Genomic DNA, 18,245 nt, shown 5'->3' with positions numbered 1-18,245 from the left:
GTGTGTGTGTCTAGTGTGTGTGTCTAGTGTGTGTGTATGTACTGACCCCCCCAACCCCTCTCTCTCTAGTCGTGGTCTGATGGAGGATGACGCAGAGCCAATCTTTGAAGACGTCATGATGTCATCGCGAGGTCAACTGGAGGACATGAACGAGGAGTTCGAAGACACCATGGTCATCGACCTGGTCAGTGACGTCACTTCCTGTCGCTGTGACATCACTTCCTGTCTGTCATGTTTGATTCTGTTGTGTAATTCGTCCAGTGTGTATCGCTTCATTCGTTGATTCTCGCGTTCTATCGTTCCAGCCTCCCTCCAGGAACAGGCGTGAGAGGGCGGAGCTCAGACCAGACTTCTTCGACTCAGCAGCCATGATCGAGGACGAGTCGGTAAGCAGAACACACACACAGCCTTGCAGTGGTAAACCAGTGTGACCCAAAGACATCTAAAACATGATCCATGATGATATCTGTCATTTAAATACGTCTCTTTTGTCCATTATCCCAGGGTTTCACCATACCCATGTTCTGATCCAGTGTTCCCAGTCCTTCCTGGAAGGGGGAGGGGCCTTCTACAGGATGAGCTGTCAATCAAACATCAGACTGTCTGTCAGAACTTTTATCACACACACTCGAACACCCAGACGAACTCTGATCAGCCAGTTGACGGCTTTGTGTGTGTGTGGATCCCAGTGGAGGATGTGGCTCGCTTCCAGAGAACCACTCACTGGCCGGCCGAAGGATCCCGCTCAACCCTGAGGACAAAATATCGTACAGAGTATCTATCGTACATAGAGAAGATCTTATATTGTTCAGTGGACGTGTGGGTGTGTTGGCTACAAACCGGACAGAATATCGGACAAAACATTGTTCAACATTTCTTTAAAAATATTGTAAACTTTCGGCCCTTGTTTGTTCCCACTGACTTGTTTTAACTTCCTGTTATTGTTAGCGTTCTGGCTAATCTCTCCGCTAGCTCTGTGGTACTCATGGCCCTGTGCGCCCGGCTATACAGTCCCCCATGCCACACAGTTGTATGGTTGTTTTGTTCCACTTCCGACATCATGTATAGTCCTCCCACCCCCCCAGATGGAACTTGATATTAAATGTGATAATTCTTTAATCTTTTATTTCTTATCTTTACTCTCTCACTCCTGTCTCGTTCCTCTTTATTCTCTCTTCCCCTTTGATAGTGTTGAGAATATCCTGTATTTAGTTTTATTGGCAAATGCACCAAACAGCAACCAATGGGACAGAACTAGAAGAGTTCTCATTGGCCATACGAGGCTGTGACGTCATAGCCAAATCCCAAGCCCCTCCCCCTCAGCTCCAGACACACACCCACGGTGGAATCACGGCTTTTTAAAAACGTTTTAAAAATAAATATATTTTGAATTTCAGTAGCTTTAGTACAAAGTTTTAAATCAAGTGAGTTTTAAGTTTTTTGGTCCGATATTTGTACAGTTATCTTTCTGAAAAAGTATCTTGTTTGTTGCCAAACGGTTGCCTAAATGCTTATATCTGATTAGTCCCTACTGCTCAGGCTGTTGCCATGGATACCCAGCCTGTTAAGCGCCATATAAGGGTGTGTCCAGTGCGACCGTAGATGTTGTGCAGGCTCAATAGTCTAAAGTGACTTCCTCTCCATCTGCACTGATGAGGAAGACCTGGACAGGTAACCTCTAATATCCAGTAGCCTTCTACCATATTCATTTCAGCTGTCCTCTTTTCAGATCAGTGCATATGAAGGTGGAGACCAGCAGAGAATACCCCTCTAGTCTTATGATGTGGCTGTAGTTACACATAACAGTTGATTGGTTGACTTATCACTTTGACCCACCCCTATTGTTTTGCTGGCTGGTTAAGCTGCCCTTCTGTAAATATCAGAGATGATTGGTTCTTTCTGTAGCGATGGCATCACCTGCCCTTTAACCTTCTAAATTACTGTTTTTTTTCTTCCTGTGAACTTGTTGATCTTATCTTTTTTTAAATAAATAAAATCTGTAATCTAATTCTGGATTGTGTGTTTTGCTGGATTGGACCGGTTCTAAGAATAGACTCCATACAGTGCCTACGGAAAGTATTCAGACCCCTTGACTTTTCCCACATTTTGTTACTTTACAGCCTTATTCTAAACTTCATTAAATGTTTCTCTCAATACCCCATAATGACAAAGTGAAAACAGGTTGACATTTTTGCACTTATATAAAAATACATATAATTTACATAAGTATTCAGACTCTTTGCTATGATACTCTCAAATTGAGCTCCGGTGCATCCTGTTTCCATTGATCATCCTTGAGATTTTTCCACAACTTGGAGTCCACCTGTGCTAAATTCAATTGATTGGACATGATTTGGAAAGGCACACACCTGTCTATATAAGGTCCCACAGTATGTCAGAGCAAAAATCAAGCCGTGAGTTCAAAGGACTTATCCGTAGAGCTCCAAGACAGTAACTTAACAATGTGGAAGTCAAGGGGTCTGAACACTTTCCAAACGCACTGTGTGTATTATATAAAAGACTCCATTCTATTTGACTCCAGAGGGGGAAGACCGAGCAACAGAGTATCTGTACTTTACTCTTTTATATATCACTTTCTACATTCCTAAAGAAAATAATGTACTTTTCCCTGACACCCAAAGTACTCATTACATTTCCGATGCTTAGCAAGACAGGAAAATTGTCCAATTCTCAAACTTGTCAAGAGAACATCCCTGGTCATCCCTACTGCCTCTGATCTGGAAGACTCACTAAACACATGCTTCGTTTGTAAATGTCAGAGTTGGTGTGCCCCTGGATACCCGTATATGAAAAAACAAAATGGTAACATCTAGTTTGCAAGTTAGACTTTTACTTTTGATACTTAAGTATATTTTAGCAATTACATACTTTTAGACATTTACTGGGTGAATTTCACTTTTACTTGAGTCATTTTCTATTGAGGCATCTTTACTTTTAGTCAAGTATGACATTTGGGTACTTTTTCCAGCATTGGTGACTAGGATGAGTGAGGGTGCTTGGCTGATTATTACACAAACCCTTTATCACACACACATGTTCAAACTGTCATTAGGATATAAAGTTCTGTCTCACACACGGACAAAGACATTTGTCTTTACCATTTTATTTAACAAACTAGTCTATAGATTCACGGCAGGTGTGTTAATTTAAGGAGATATAAAACAGCTGATTCTTCCTAACAAGTCCCACAGGGTTAGGGACAGATAAGTGGATCTAATCCAGGGCTCTCCAACCCTGTTCCTGGAGAGATACCGTCCTGTAGGTTTTTGATCCAACCCCAGTTGTAACTAACCTGATTGTTTATCAACCAGCTAATTACTAGAATCAGGTGGCTAGATTGGGGTTTGAGCGAAAACCTACAGGGCGGTATCTCTCCAGGAACAGGGTTGGAGTTAACCTACAGGATGGTATCTCTCCAGGAACAGGGTTGGAGTTAACCTACAGGACGGTATCTCTCCAGGAACAGGGTTGGAGTTAACCTACAGGACGGTATCTCTCCAGGAACAGGGTTGGAGTTACCCTACAGGACGGTATCTCTCCAGGAACAGGGTTGGAGTTAACCTACAGGATGGTATCTCTCCAGGAACAGGGTTGGAGTTACCCTACAGGACGGTATCTCTCCAGGAACAGGGTTGGAGTTAACCTACAGGACGGTATCTCTCCAGGAACAGGGTTGGAGTGATGGGCTTGGAGACAGACAGGTCGCGTGGTCGAAGGTGTTTGTGTGTTAGAGTGGGATGTTGGCGTGTTTCTTCCAGGGGTTGGTCTGTTTCTTGGAGGCCAGAACCTACAGATCCCTACAGATCCTCTTCCGGGTGGTCGACGGCACGATGATGTCATTCACGAACCCTGAAACACACACGGTTACGATGGGGGAGTGGGTGTAAGGTTTGTTGGAATGGATGGTGTGTGTGTGTACCTCTGACAGCAGCAGGGAAAGGGTTGGCGAACTTCTCTACGTATTCAGCCTCCTGCTCTGCCTGGTTGGATTTCCCTCTGAAGATGATCTGTACAGGACCCTGGGAACACATGTTAGAGAGGCAGACATGTTGGGAATGTTTTAAAGTGAGCACTGACTTTTTCATTTTGACATTGTGAATGTTGCCATGGCTATAAGGATGTGTGTGCGTTACCTTGGTCTTGTGTAGAAGGTGTGTGTGTTGTGTTACCTTGGCTCCCATCACGGCCACCTCTGCAGACGGCCAGGCGTAGTTCACATCTCCTCTCAGGTGCTTGGAACTCATGACGTCATACGCTCCTCCGTAGGCCTTCCAAGTGATGATGGTGATCTTGGGGACGGTGGCCTCAGCAAAGGCAAACAGTAGCTTGGCCCCGTGTCGGATGATACCGCCATACTCCTGAGACGTACCTGAGAGAAACGGCGAGGAAGGTGGAATTCTCTGGTTTGAAAAAATCTTAACTTGTTTTGATTAAAAAAATGACAGTTGATCGCAGTAAGACGGTTTCACAATTTATGTGAAAGCTGTCAAGTGAGACATTTACTTGTTGACGTGCCAATTGCTCATGAGGAAAGTCAGACTTGCGTACTACCTGGCAGGAAGCCGGGCACGTCCACGAAGGTGAGGATGGGGATGTTGAAAGCGTCGCAGAAACGAACGAAGCGAGCTCCCTCCACTGATGAGTTAATGTCCAGACAACCTGCACACACACAGGAGAAGCATCATCACTACCGTCATCATCGTCATAACCATCATCATCATCACTAATCCCTCCGACTCTTCTACTCACCAGACGCTACTTTAGGTTGATTCCCTACAATTCCAACAGTTCGTCCGTTCATGCGAGCAAATCCCACTACGATGTTTTTAGCGTAGTTAGGCATGATCTCAAAGAACTCCCTCTCGTCCACAATCTGAAGTTAAAACCACAGATCAATAGACAGCAGGCTGTGTGTGTGTGTGTCGTACCCCCTGGATGATGTCCAGCATGTCGTAGGCTTTAGTGGTCTCAAAGGGAACGATGGTGTCCAGACCAGGAACCAGTCTATCACTGTAGGAGGAGAGGGATGAGATCAAACATCCTCCAAAGGCCCATCCTATGGATTACATTTCAGGAAAATCCCAAATGTCATGTTCAGTTCTGTGATTGGCTAGTCCGTCAGACGAGTTCTGTGGTTGGGTACCTGGGGTCGTGGCACTCGGTAACGGGGGCGGGGTCCTGGTTGCTAAGGGGAAGGAAGTTGAAGTTTCGGAGGTTGAGCAGAGCATCGATGTCGTTGTCAAACACACGGTGAGCGTGTGTGTTTTAGCTCCTCCCAGTTCCTCCTGAGTGACGTCTTCATTGGTGACAGACTTCACTACGTCAGGACCTGTGATGAACAGGTATGAGGTGTCCCACACACACACACACACACACACACACACACACACACACACACACACACACACACACACACACACACACAAATATCTGGATGTAACCCATGTTAGTTGTATTAATTGTACAGTGCATCTATGCAGGAAGGGTCCTGTGGTTCTCCTATACCGTGTGTGTCTTACCTTGACCATAAAGGTGAAGTCGGTCAGGGCAGGAGAGTAGACAGCTCCTCCAGCACAGGGACCCATGATCAGAGAGATCTGAGGAACCACACCTGACGCCATCACATTCCTCTACAGAGACAAAGAGACCGGGAGAGAGAGTACATTTTAGAAGCGATGTCATTTCTTGGTTGTCATCCTCATCCCAGTAACCAGTCTAATCAAGCCCCGCCCCCTTACCAGGAAGATGTCGGCATATCCAGCCAGTGACTCCACCCCCTCCTGGATCCTGGCTTCGCCAGAGTCGTTCGGACCAATGACTGGAGCACCCACCATCATAGCCTGGTCCATGATCTACAGACATACAGGGATGTGACTAGAAGTAATGAATGAGAAGCCACCAGGCCCTGGAGAGTGAGCCCGTCCTCCTACCTTTACAGATCTTCTGTGCGTGAGCCCCAGACAGACTGCCTCCAAATACTGTGAAGTCCTAAGAGAGAGCAAGAGACATTTATTGTGAAAATAAATGGTAACTACTTTGATGTGTGTGTGTGTGTGTGTGTGTGTGTGTGTGTGTGTGTGTGTGTGTGTGTGTGTGTGTGTGTGTGTGTGTGTGTGTGTGTGTGTGTACCTGACTGAAGACATACACCAGCCTTCCGTTGATCCTCCCCTGTCCAGTCACCACACTGTCCCCTGCGAACTAGAGGGAGAGGGAAACTGAAACCATATTGATGACTGGATCAACATTTTAAAAATGAATCAGTTTATTCCATTTTGTCCATAGGCTGGATAAAATGTAGGAACCTCTGTTGTGACGTGTTACCTTGTTGTGGTCCTCTTCCATGCCGAAGTCAGAGCAGCGATGTTCCACAAACATGTCATACTCTACAAACGAGTCTTTATCCAACAGGAGCTCAACTCTCTCTCTGGCTGTCAGCTTCCCCCGAGGAGAAGATCATTACACAGACAAAACGTTAAACGGACCGACAGACAGGCAAACAGATTAAATACACCAAACTGACAGATATTTGCGCATGCACAGATTATTTACCCTTTTGTGTTGCGCGTCAATTCTCTTCTGACCTCCTCCGATCAGAGCAGCATTCCTCTTTCTGTCTATCCTCTCCTGAACAGAGAGATGACTAACCGAATACCACCGCCGCGCCTGCTGCTGCAGCTGGGACTGTACAACCGCTGCCGAAGCCACGCCATGTTTTACCTGCCCGAATGTTTTAAAATAAGCTTTTAGTCTGGAAAGCAGCCCACAGCTGCTCCGTGCTACAGCGAAGGCCGCCATTGCTGTCTGAGTGACGTGCCAGGGTGGGTGGGCACTGTAGGAAAGTGACGCGCGATTGAGCCAATCACCAGACGTTCTTTTTTTGAATGGCCAGTCAAAAACGAGGTAGATCTGGAGGGGGATTGACTTGACTTGTCAACATATTTAGAACCGTGTATGATAGGTCAACCTTGAGGGGTTGTAGCTTCATGTTTGGTCCGAATGTCATGGAAATACAAACTACACTCCCCAGAAAATTGGTTTGGCATCTCTGTGATTGGTCGGTGTGACAGACGCCCTTTGCCCCTTCCCTCCTAGCCACAGCTCCTTTCCTAAGCACTGTTGTAGAGCTAACATCATTGGATTGGTAGAAAAAGCAACATACTAAATGTATCATGCATTATACATGCAGCACTCATCTATATGTTGAAATCGTTTTGAAACTCAGAGTCTATATTGTCCTGGCTGTGTGTGTGTGTAACACTGTAGGCCTACAGTATAAAACAAGAGAAACACTCAAACTGATCAATATGGCTGTGTGTGTGTGTAACACTGTAGGCCTACAGTATAAAACAAGAGAAACACTCAAACTGATCAATATGGCTGTGTGTGTGTGTAACACTGTAGGCCTACAGTATAAAACAAGAGAAACACTCAAACTGATTCATATTTATTGGAGGGTTAAACATCAATCAACCATTACAATCATAATTGTACATAAAGTACTGACACCCAGCAGCAGTTACTGGGGACAACAGAGATCATTCTGTTCAGTGGGAAAAAATCAAGCTCTCACAGCGTTGTCAGATGAAAAGTGTGTAAATACATTCAGGTTGTAGATGAAGTCCTCACTCAATACCTTGTCTAAAGAACATACTTATTTATCAAGTTTTGTTATTGCTTTTTACAGCACCAGGGGATCCTGTTGTATGACCCTACCTTTTGAGTCTTCATTGTTTTTCCATCGAGGCACAATTCTTTATAGATTGCATTGATGTATAAACCAGTTGTGCACATAACATAATTTAACCTAATCTAGTCTAAAACTAGGACTGTTATCAGATTACCCAGATTACTACATTCTAACACTGCGCATTGATTGGCTTAGATGGGATGTTTATTTTAGTGTATTAGTGATCTCTATGACAGAGATAACAGACTGCACGTTTAAAACATAGCATGTCTATTGTTCAGGTCAGGTGAGCAGAGCTGGGATAGGATGACGTGTGTGTGTTTAACGGAACCAAACATATTGCTACACACACACACACACACACACCCCAGAGTGCAAACAGCTACAAATCAGGGAACGGTGTCTCTGTTATATTCTTACATTCTAAAACAGTTTCAAACACCAGTCCAACCCAGTTTGTTCCAGTTTAACCCAGTAAGAGAGACATTCTATCCCAGGTCAACAATCAGGTTGAACCCAGTTTAAAAGCCTTAAAACATCTGCTTGTCTATCCTGAACATTGGTCTGAAATTCTGACTGACAGATGGCTTTGGGTTTGCAGTTTCATAGACACACACACACACACACACACACACACACACACACACACACACACACACACACACACACACACACACACACACACACACACACACACACACTAGAGGTTTTCCTGCAGCCAGTCCATGTATCCTCTGATCATTCTTTTCCCCACATCAAAGAAAAATGGCCAGTGTGCAAAACTCAAGGCGCCGTGGAAACCGTCGTCATAGTGATGGCTGGAAACCGTGACGCCTGCGTCCTGTAGCTTCCTGGTGTACATCAACCCATCGTCTCTGAGCACATCGTACTCACACGTTAGAATGTAAGCTCGCGGCGTTCTACCCAGAACCCCCTGCTCCGCCAGCAGCGGCGCCGCTCGGACATCCAGCAACCCCGGGAGAAGATTGCCCTCCTGCCCCGTGACCTCCTGTGACCCCATCTCCATGCCAACAGGCTTGTAATGCTTAATGTGTTTGGCCGGCAGAAGGGTGGTCCAGTTGAGATGGGAGCGGACGGAGGGAGGGATGGAGGGATGATGGAGGAAGGAGGGGGACAAGAGGAGGGGATAGAGAGAGGTATCAACCCCCAGGTAGAGCAGCCAGAATCTACAGACAAAGAGAGAGGAGGGTTACTAACACAGGTGTGTGTGTGACTGTGTGTGTGTGTGTATGCAGATGTGCACCAGTGTGTGTGAACATGTACGTGTGTGTACCTGGCCATTATAAAGCGGTGTAGGATGGGTATGTTGTGGTTCTGTTGGTGGGATGGAGTGTTGAGGTCTAGACCCTGGAGGACTGGGTAGATTAATGCCTGAACACTGAACTTCACACTCACACTGTCATCTACCGAGATCTGTGAAGACAGGGAGAGTGTGTTAGTGTGTCTGTGTAGACGTGTGTGTGTGTGTGTGTGTGTTTGTGTGTACCTGCTGTGCGACGGCTGCAGCCAGGTTTCCTCCAGCGCTGTCGCCTGACACGGCAACACGCTGTGGATCCACAGACAACTTTCCCAGAATGCCCGGCTCCAGGAAGTGCTTGGCCGCAGCCAGACAGTCCTCATACTGCACAGGGAAATGCACTTCTGGAGCCAGACGATACCTACACACACGGTAAAAGTTACGAAAACCACTTTTTTATCCTTATAACAATTTTGTCCAAACCTTAACTTGTTACTATGGCGTTATAATAACCCAAGACTTTCATATTGAGTGTGTGTGTGTGTGTGTGTGTGTGTGTGTGTGTGTGTGTGTGTGTGTGTGTGTGTGTGTGTGTGTGTGTGTGTGTGTGTGTGTGTGTGTGTGTGTGTGTCTGTGTGTGTGTGTCTGTGTGTGTGTGGAACTGAAGCTAATACAGTGTGAAAAGAGGAGACACACTTACTCAACAGACACAACCACTGCATTCAGCTCATCAGACATCTGCCTACACAAGACATCATAGCTCCCCATCTCTGAGAGGAAGACAGGGAGAGGGGGAAGAGAGAGGTGGGGGAGCAGAGAAGGAGAGAAAGAGAGAGAGGTGGGGGGAGTAGAGAAGGAGAGAAAGAGAGAGAGGTGGGGTGAGTAGAGAAGGAGAGAAAGAGAGAGAGGTGGGGGGAGTAGAGAAGGAGAGAAAGAGAGAGAGGTGGGGTGAGTAGAGAAGGAGAGAAAGAGAGAGGTGGGGGGAGTAGAAAAGGAGAGAGGTGGGGGGAGTAGAGAAGGAGAGAAAGAGAGAGGTGGGGGGAGTAGAAAAGGAGAGAGGTGGGGGGAGGAGAGAAGGAGAGAGGTGGGGGGAGTAGAGAAGGAAAGAAAGAGAGAGAGGTGGGGGGAGTAGAGAAGGAGAGAGGTGGGGGGAGTAGAGAAGGAGAGAGGTGGGGGGAGTAGAGAAGGAGAGAGGTGGGGGGAGTAGAGAAGGAAAGAAAGAGAGAGAGGTGGGGGGAGTAGAGAAGGAGAGAGGTGGGGGGAGTAGAGAAGGAGAGAGGTGGGGGGAGTAGAGAAGGAGAGAGGTGGGGGAGGAGAGAAGGAGAGAGGTGGGGGGAGTAGAGAAGGAGAGAGGTGGGGGGAGTAGAGAAGGAGAGAGGTGGGGGGAGTAGAGAAGGAGAGAGGTGGGGGGAGTAGAGAAGGAGAGAGGTGGGGGGAGTAGAGAAGGAGAGAGGTGGGGGGAGTAGAGAAGGAGAGAAGGAAGACAGTGAGAAGGTTGTTACATTAGTGTTACATCATGAACTAGATATGTTTATGCTGGTAAACACACACACTTACTGGTGGCCCCCAGGGCCCATCCTCCTCCATGGTAGAACATCACAGCCCTCCTCAGACCCCCCTCTCCTCCCCCCGCGGCAGGGGGCTCGTACACGCGCACCGGGACTCTGTCAAAGTCCACGTCACTTACCCTCACCCCGCCTCCCTGCCCTCCCGCCATCTCCCCCAAGGACTCCAGCCCCGATATGGCCCCCCGAATCACTGTGATGTGGTGACTGAGACCCAGACACTGGCACAGGTCACCCTGGGGGAGAGGGGGAGAGAAGGACAGAGAGATAGGGGGAGAAATAGAGAGGGCAAGAGAGAGAGAGAGTGAGAGAGAGGCATTTGAATGAGGTCAGAGAGCTGGAGTATCCCTGGTAGTTTAGTATGCTAACCCTGTTCTAGGGGCTAGGGCTTTGACTTGAGAGTGAGTGTTTGTTCTGTCCTACCAACTCCTATGGTCAATGTCACACCCTTGGCAATGACCACCATAAGAGTTGGCAAGACAGCACAGATCCTTGACCAGGATAGGGCTCCCAGAGGACACTTTTAGCAATCTACTTACACCACGACTGTGTGAAATCTAGGTGAAGGGCCACACACACACACACACACACACACACACACACACACACACACACACACACACAAACACTGTAAAAGAGCTTGTGCTGTATTTAGCTGGTTCAAATCAATTATCCACATATGATTTCACACAAGGGCTGGAGAAAGCACAGTAAAGCATTGTTTTACTTAGATCACCAAATCAGTTCACATGTTCTACTTGTTAGCTGCATTATAAGCTATCTAGCTAGTATAGCCTCCAAACTCAGTGTCTTAAACCAATAGGCCTAAACCTGCTACACCTGAATGCGATACATAGGTCGAGGGATAGAGAAAGCATTGCCTACTACTCGTTAATATAAAGAACTGTCAAGCTAATGCAATGTAAAGTATGGTTTCGCTTATAGCTATTCTTCTTGTTTCTTACCACTTGCACCATAGCACGGAATAAGGTGTCCAGCAGCATCAGTTTCAAAGGCTCCTCGATGGCAGCAGGTAACGGTGTATAGATGTAATAAGAAACACCCACCGTTAATATCAATGTTACGACAACAGAAGACAACTTCATCTTTAAACACCAGTATTACTAATGTTAGCTATCTCCCTAACATGAGACGTAGTTAGCTTTATATTAAAGATTCCGACTTCTCTCGTTAATACCTCTTAAACGGAACGTGTAAGAATTATATAAATTACATATTCTGAACCAGTTGACGATATCGAAAAAGTTACACCCCTTATTTTTGCATATTCGGTGTCGTATTTTCTAAGCTAAAACGTTACTCCCCTCCGCTTAGCGGTAACGTCTTAAAACTGCTACGCCTACTTTTGCATGGTAATGAAACGTGTCAATAGTTTCCAAATAACCTGACATCGCTCTCGAATCCACTGCAATTTCCTGAGCTTTTTTTTTACTTTATCAATTCATTTTCATTCACTTTACAGGTAAATACTTCCAAAAAACGTAAATACTTCCACCCCATAGGACTGAATAAATAGGATGAAGAAAAACAACTGGTTCAGGGACATCGCCCGTCCAATCTATGACTATACTTGTTTAAAACTTCAGTAGCTTCCACACCAAATCACTTGCATGAATTCAACCAACTTTGATTGGTTCAGGGACCTCATTCCTTTTCTGTTTTTGAACTTGGGCTATTTTCTATGATTTCATATTATTATGTGTGAAAAAATGACTTGATTAAAAGGTAAATAGTTTCCACCGCTAAGGACTTTCATAAATAAAACCAACTGTTATTAGTTCAGGGAAATCTCGCTATACCCGCCGAAGAACCATCAAACAGGCAAAGCGTTGAATCGTACTACACTCCCCCCAGACGCTCGTCGATGTGGCAGGGTTTGCAAACGATTACAGAATACAAAGGGAAGCACAGCGGAGACCTGCCCAGTGACACGAGCCTACCAGACAAGCTAAATAAGTGCTATGCTCACTTCGAGGCAAGTAACACTGAAACATGCACGAGAGCATCAGCTGTTCTGGACGACTGTGTGATCATGCTCTCTGGAGCAGCCTATGTGAGTAAGACCTTTAAACAGGTCGACATCCACAAGGCCACAAAGCCAGACGGATTACCAGAACGTGTACTCTGAGCATGCGCTGACCAACTGGCAAGTGCCTTCACTGACATTTTCAACCTCTCCCTGTCTGAGTCTGTAATACCAACATGTTTCAAGCAGACCACCATAGTCCCTGTGCCCAAGAACACTAAATGCTTTGAAAGGCTGGTCATGGCTCACATCAACACCATTATCCCAGAAAGCCTAGTCCCACTCCAATTTGCATACCGCACCAACAGATTCACAGATGATGCAATCTCTATTGCACTCCACACTGCCCTTTCACACCTGGACAAAAGGAACTACTATGTGAAAATGCTATTCATTGACTACAGCTCAGTGTTCAACACCATAGTGCCCTCAAAGCTCATCACTAAGCTAAGGACCCTGGGGCTAAACACCTCCCTCTGCAACTGGATCCTGGACTTCCTGATGGGCCGCCCCCAGGTGGTAAGGGTAGGTAACAACACATCTGCCATGCTGATCCTCATCACAGGGGCCCCTCAGGGGTGCGTGCTCAGTTCCCTCCTGTACTCCCTGTTCACTCATGACTGCACGGCGAGGCACGACTCCAACACCATTATTAAGTTTGCTGATGACACAACAGTGGTAGGCCTGTTCACCGACAACGATGAGACAGCCTATAGGGAGAAGGTCAGAGACCTGACTGTGTGGTACAAGGACAACAATCTCTCCCTCAACGTGATCAAGACAAAGGAGATGATTGTGGACTACAGGAAAAGGTGGACCGAGCACGCCTCCATTGTCATTGACGGGGCTGTAGCGGAGCGGGTTGAGAGCTTCAAGTTCTTTGGTGTCCACATCACCAACGAACTAACATGGTCCAAGCACACCAAGACAGTCGTGAAGAGAGACTGAAAAGATTTGGCATGGGTCCTCAGATCCTCAAAAGGTTCTACAGCTGCACCATCAAGAGCATCCTGACTGGTTGTATCACTGCCCGCTATGGCAACTGCTCGGCCTCCACCACAAGGCACTACAGAGGGTAGTGCGTATGGCCCAGTACATCACTGGGGCCAAGCTTCCTGCCATCCAGGACCTCTATACCAGGCGGTGTCAGAAGAAGGCCCTAAAAATGGTCAAAGACTCCAGCCACCCTAGTCATAGACTGTTCTCTACACTACTGCAAGGCGGGTGGTACCAGAGCGCCAAGTTTAGGTACAAGAGGCTTCTAAACAGCTTCTACCCCCAAGCCACAATACTCCTGAACATCTAATCAATTGGCTACCCAGATTATTTGCATTGCCCCCCCCCCCCGTCTCTCTTTTACGCTGCCGCTACTCTCTGTTTATTATCTATGCATAGTAATTTTAATAACTCTACCTACATGTACATACTACCTCATTTACCTTGACTAACCGGTGCCCCCGCACATTGACTCTGAACCGGTACCCCCTGTTTATAGTCTTGCTATTGTTATTTTACTGCTGCTCTTTAATTATTTGTTACTTTTATTTGTATTTATTTGTATAAACTATGAAAAAACACTTATGGAATCATGTACCAAAAAAGGGATGAACAAACCAAAACATATTTTACATTTTAGATTCTTCAAAGTAGCCACCCTTTCCCTTGATGACAGCTTTGCACACTCTTGGCATTCTCTCAACCAGCTTCATGAGGAATGCTTTTCCAACAGTCTTGAAGGAGTTCCCACATATGCTGAGCACTTGTTGGCTGCTTTTCCTTCACTCTGCGGTACAACTCATCCCAAACCATCTCAATTAGGTTAAGGTCGGGTGATTGTGGAGGCCAGGTCATCTGTTGCAGCACCATCTCTGTCCTTCTTGGTCAAATAGCCGTTACACAGCCTGGATGTGTGTTTTGGGTCATTGTCCTGTTGAAAAACAAATGATGTCCCACTAAGCGCAAACCAGATGGGATGGCGTATCGCTGCAGAATTCTGTGGTAGCCATGCTGGTTAAGTGTGCCTGTGAATTCTAAGTAAATCACAGACAGTCACCAGCAAAGCACCCCCACGCCATCACACCTCCTCCTCCGTGCTTCATAGTGAGAACCACACATGCATAGATCATCCGTTCACCTACTCAGTGTATCACAAAGACACGGTGGTTGGAACCAAAAATCGCAAATATGGACTCATCAGACCAAAGGACAGATTTTCAACAGTCTAATGTCCATTGCTCATGATTCTTGGCCCAAGCAAGTGTCTTCTTCTTATTGGTGTCCTTTAGTGGTGGTTTCTTTGCAGCAATTCAACCATGAAGGCCTGATTCATGCAGTCTTCTCTGAACAGTTGATGTTGAGATGTGTCTGTTACTTGAACTCTGTGAAGCATTTATTTGGGCTGCAATCTGAGGTGCAGTTAACTCTGATGAACTACCTCTCTGCAGCAGAGGTAACTCTGGGTCTTCCTTTCCTGTGGCGGTCCTCATGAGAGCCAGTTTCATCATAGCGCTTGATGGTTTTTGAGACTACACTTGAAGAAACGTTTCTTGAAATTTTCCGTTTTGACTGACATTCATGTCTTAAAGTAATGATGGACTGCCATTTCTCTTTGCTTATTTGAGCTGTTCTTACCATAGTATGGACTTGGTCTTTTACCAAATAGGGCTATCTTCTGTATACAAACCCTACCTTTTCACAACACAACTGCTTGTCTCAAAGAAGGAAAGAAATTCCACAAATAAACTCTTAACAAGGCACACCTGTTAATTTAAATTTATTCCAGGTTGACTTCCTCATGAAGCTGGTTGAGAGAATGCCAAGAGTGTGCAAAGCTGTCATCAAGGCAAAGGGTGGCTACATTGAAGAATCTCAAATATAAAATACATTTTGATTTGTTTAACACTTTTTTGGTTACTACATGATTCCACATGTGTTATTTCATAGTTTTGATGTCTTCACTATTATTCTACAATGTATAAAATAGTACAAATAAAGAAAACCCCTTGAATGAGTAGGTGTGTCCAAATTTTTGACTGGTACTGTAATGCTGGAAAAGTCTGAATCATAAAGCTAACAACACCTCACTCCCAAATCCCTTAATTAACTACCCCAGTGTGTGAGAGCCTACAGCGAATTAAAGGATGGGAAACTTAGTTTTTCGGTCGCGACTGCAGTTGACTAGCATGACCAGTAGGTGGCGCTATTGGTCTCAGAATTAAAACATGGTGTGGTCTGTACTGACACATTTAGGTTTCATATTAGGACAGCAAGGGTCGTCAGTGGCCAGAAGAATGTTCAGCCACTGAACCACAAGACAGCTACAGCTTGGGGTTTTCCTGACCATGAGTCCTGAGTCCTGACCAGATGAAAAAAAGCTTATATCTCCAGGTCATCAGACTGCTGAACAGACATCACTAGCAGGTACCCTGGCCTGCACCTTAGACACTGTCTCTAGCCGGCTACCTGCCTGGTGCTCTGCCCTGCACCTTGAGACTAATGCCTCATGTATATAGATAGAGTCATTGAACGCTGTCCCCCTCATATTCTGTTTATATACTGTTGTTTACTCACCGTGTATGTATCTACTGTAATATACCTAGCCTAATATACCTCCTACCGTACATACCATTGTCTTTACAAATGATATACTGTCTATACACACCACATATTTATATTATGGATTCTCACACATGCTCACTGTAATATATCTATTCTGGGTTGCTGATTGGACCCATTCTGTCATTTCTTGATTTCTTGTTTCAATGTATTTATTATTTGTATATTTGTATTGTATTTGTGAAACTTTCTACTGCCCTGTTGGAGATAGAAACATAAGGATTTCACTGCACCTGCTATAACACCTGCAAATCTGTGTATGCGACCAATAAACTTTGATTTCATTCGACCAGAACTATACCCTCCCTAGTAGTATTTTAATGGTCTCTGTCCCGCAATTCTATCCCTCCCTCCCTCCTTTCTTTCTCTCTCTCTCTCTCTCTCTCTCTCTCTCTCTCTCTCTCTCTCTCTTCCCACGCTGTATCTCATCCCCTGGACACTCTCCTGGAAACGTAAACAAACAGCAAAATTAGAATTTTAGATCAGAACTCTCCCCCTCATTATCCAAAACACAACTGTGTGTGTGTGTGTGTGTGTGTGTGTGTGTGTGTGTGTGTGTGTGTGTGTGTGTGTGTGTGTGTGTGTGTGTGTGTGTGTGTGTGTGTGTGTGTGTGTGTGTGTGTGTGTAGACCAGCAGCACTAGACCGTGTCAGATTATGGAAGATGGGTGTGTTTTCTTTCTCTCCCAGGAGTGTGAACTTGCTCACTCCCCCTCGTGTGTGTTTATGTATGTGTCTCTTCCTCAACCACTGGAAACTAGCTTCTCAGTATTCTGTGTGTGTGTGTGTGTGTGTGTGTGTGTGTGTGTGTGTGTGTGTGTGTGTGTGTGTGTGTGTGTGTGTGTGTGTGTGTGTGTGTGTGTGTGTGTGTGTGTGTGTGTGTGTGTGTGTGTGTGTGTGTGTGTGTGTGTGTGTGTCTTGTTCCCAACCCGGAGGCTAGCTTCTCTGTCTTCTGTGGCGGACCAAAGTGTTGAGTTGTGAGCCAGAGGCTGACTGGAATGGAAACGCATTTCTGTCTCATGCATTTATTCCTGCTAGATTACTGTATCCACCACCTCAGTGTGTGTGTGTGACAGAGAGAAATGCTAAAATGGAAAAACGTGTAATTTACTCATGTTAACTTATTTACTGTAATTCCAGTCAGCCAGAGGCAGTCAGTATGCCCCCAGTGCCTCACACACACCCACCCAATACCAAGACACGACAGAACAAGAGAGGGAGGAGGGAATGAAAGAAGGGGAGGAAGGGAAAATGGGGAGAGGGAATTGAGTGGATTTGCTAAATTTGTCCAGGGGAGAAAATGTGTGTGTCTCGAGTCTCGACAGCCATCTGGAAGACATGGGTGACATCACCGTCTACACACACACACACACACACACACACACACACACACACACACACACACACACACACACACACACACACACACACACACACACACACACACACACACACACACACACACACTGATTACTACAGTATAACTCTGTAATGATCGTGTAATAATGTGCTTGGGGCAGAAGGAGAAAGCCACGCTCATCCACACACCTGTTGGCAAATCTGAGTCAACATTCAAACATTGAAAAAAAATCTACTCAAACTTCCAAACAGTGTAGTGATAATGTAAGGCTTCCATTATATTTCTTCCACATTTACAGACTTTCAAACATAAGAGGGTTAGGGCCAGAGGGAAGGGGTAGGGAGGGAATAGGGCAGGCTATTAGGATAGAAATCAGGCTGGAAGAGAGAGGTTTGGGTTAGCCGTCAAGGGTCAGAGGTCAGAGAACTGCTTTCTATGAGTCAGAATCTTAGCCCTGAACTTTGGAACACAAAGAGGGCTGTCTTCTACTGTTCTATTGGTGGTCACACAAACACACACACACACACACACACACACACACACACACACACACACACACACACACACACACACACACACACACACACACACACACACACACACACACACACAAACTCACACACACACACACATCTTCTTTTGTCTGTCTTGACTTCTCACTTCTTCTCACCATAGCCGACGCCCCATTTTTCT

At 45.8% G+C, this 18,245-nt stretch overlaps 2 protein-coding genes and 1 pseudogene across 2 annotated transcripts in view; 1 reads left to right on the top strand and 2 right to left on the bottom strand.

Annotated features, from left to right (window-relative positions):
- Positions 1-2,008, top strand: part of LOC120033439 (cohesin subunit SA-1) — a 34,358-nt gene extending 32,350 nt beyond the window's left edge. Inside the window, exons 24-26 of the mRNA XM_038979798.1 lie at positions 70-184; positions 306-386; positions 505-2,008. Coding sequence (XP_038835726.1) covers positions 70-184; positions 306-386; positions 505-528 — 220 coding nt within the window. The 3' untranslated portion in view covers positions 529-2,008. The remainder of the gene's footprint in view (positions 1-69; positions 185-305; positions 387-504) is intronic.
- A 1,596-nt stretch (positions 2,009-3,604) lies between these two features.
- On the bottom strand, positions 3,605-6,810 carry LOC120033364 (annotated as a pseudogene).
- Positions 6,811-7,449: 639 nt separating this feature from the next.
- Positions 7,450-11,866, bottom strand: LOC120033573 (neutral cholesterol ester hydrolase 1-like). The gene is made up of 6 exons (XM_038979978.1): positions 11,497-11,866; positions 10,524-10,767; positions 9,667-9,736; positions 9,216-9,387; positions 9,003-9,142; positions 7,450-8,895 (listed from the first exon to the last, which is right to left on the bottom strand). Exons 1-6 carry the CDS (start codon positions 11,635-11,637, stop codon positions 8,409-8,411), a joined length of 1,254 nt encoding a protein of 417 aa, XP_038835906.1. The 5' UTR covers positions 11,638-11,866; the 3' UTR covers positions 7,450-8,408.
- Positions 11,867-18,245: the final 6,379 nt, after the last annotated feature.

Source organism: Salvelinus namaycush, chromosome 40, assembly GCF_016432855.1.
Source record: "Salvelinus namaycush isolate Seneca chromosome 40, SaNama_1.0, whole genome shotgun sequence".
Taxonomy (NCBI): Eukaryota; Metazoa; Chordata; class Actinopteri; order Salmoniformes; family Salmonidae; genus Salvelinus; species Salvelinus namaycush.
This window is presented reverse-complemented; position numbering and strand designations above follow the sequence as displayed.

Excerpts from the sequence above, each read along its gene's own strand:
- LOC120033573 (XM_038979978.1), bottom strand. The coding sequence starts at position 11,637 with ATGAAGTTGTCTTCTGTTGTCGTAACATTGATATTAACGGTGGGTGTT. Across the intron at positions 10,768-11,496 it reads TCCGTGCTATGGTGCAAGTG|GGTGACCTGTGCCAGTGTCT; the intron begins GTAAGAAACAAG and ends CCTCTCCCCCAG. Across the intron at positions 8,896-9,002 it reads CACCGCTTTATAATGGCCAG|ATTCTGGCTGCTCTACCTGG; the intron begins GTACACACACGT and ends CTTTGTCTGTAG.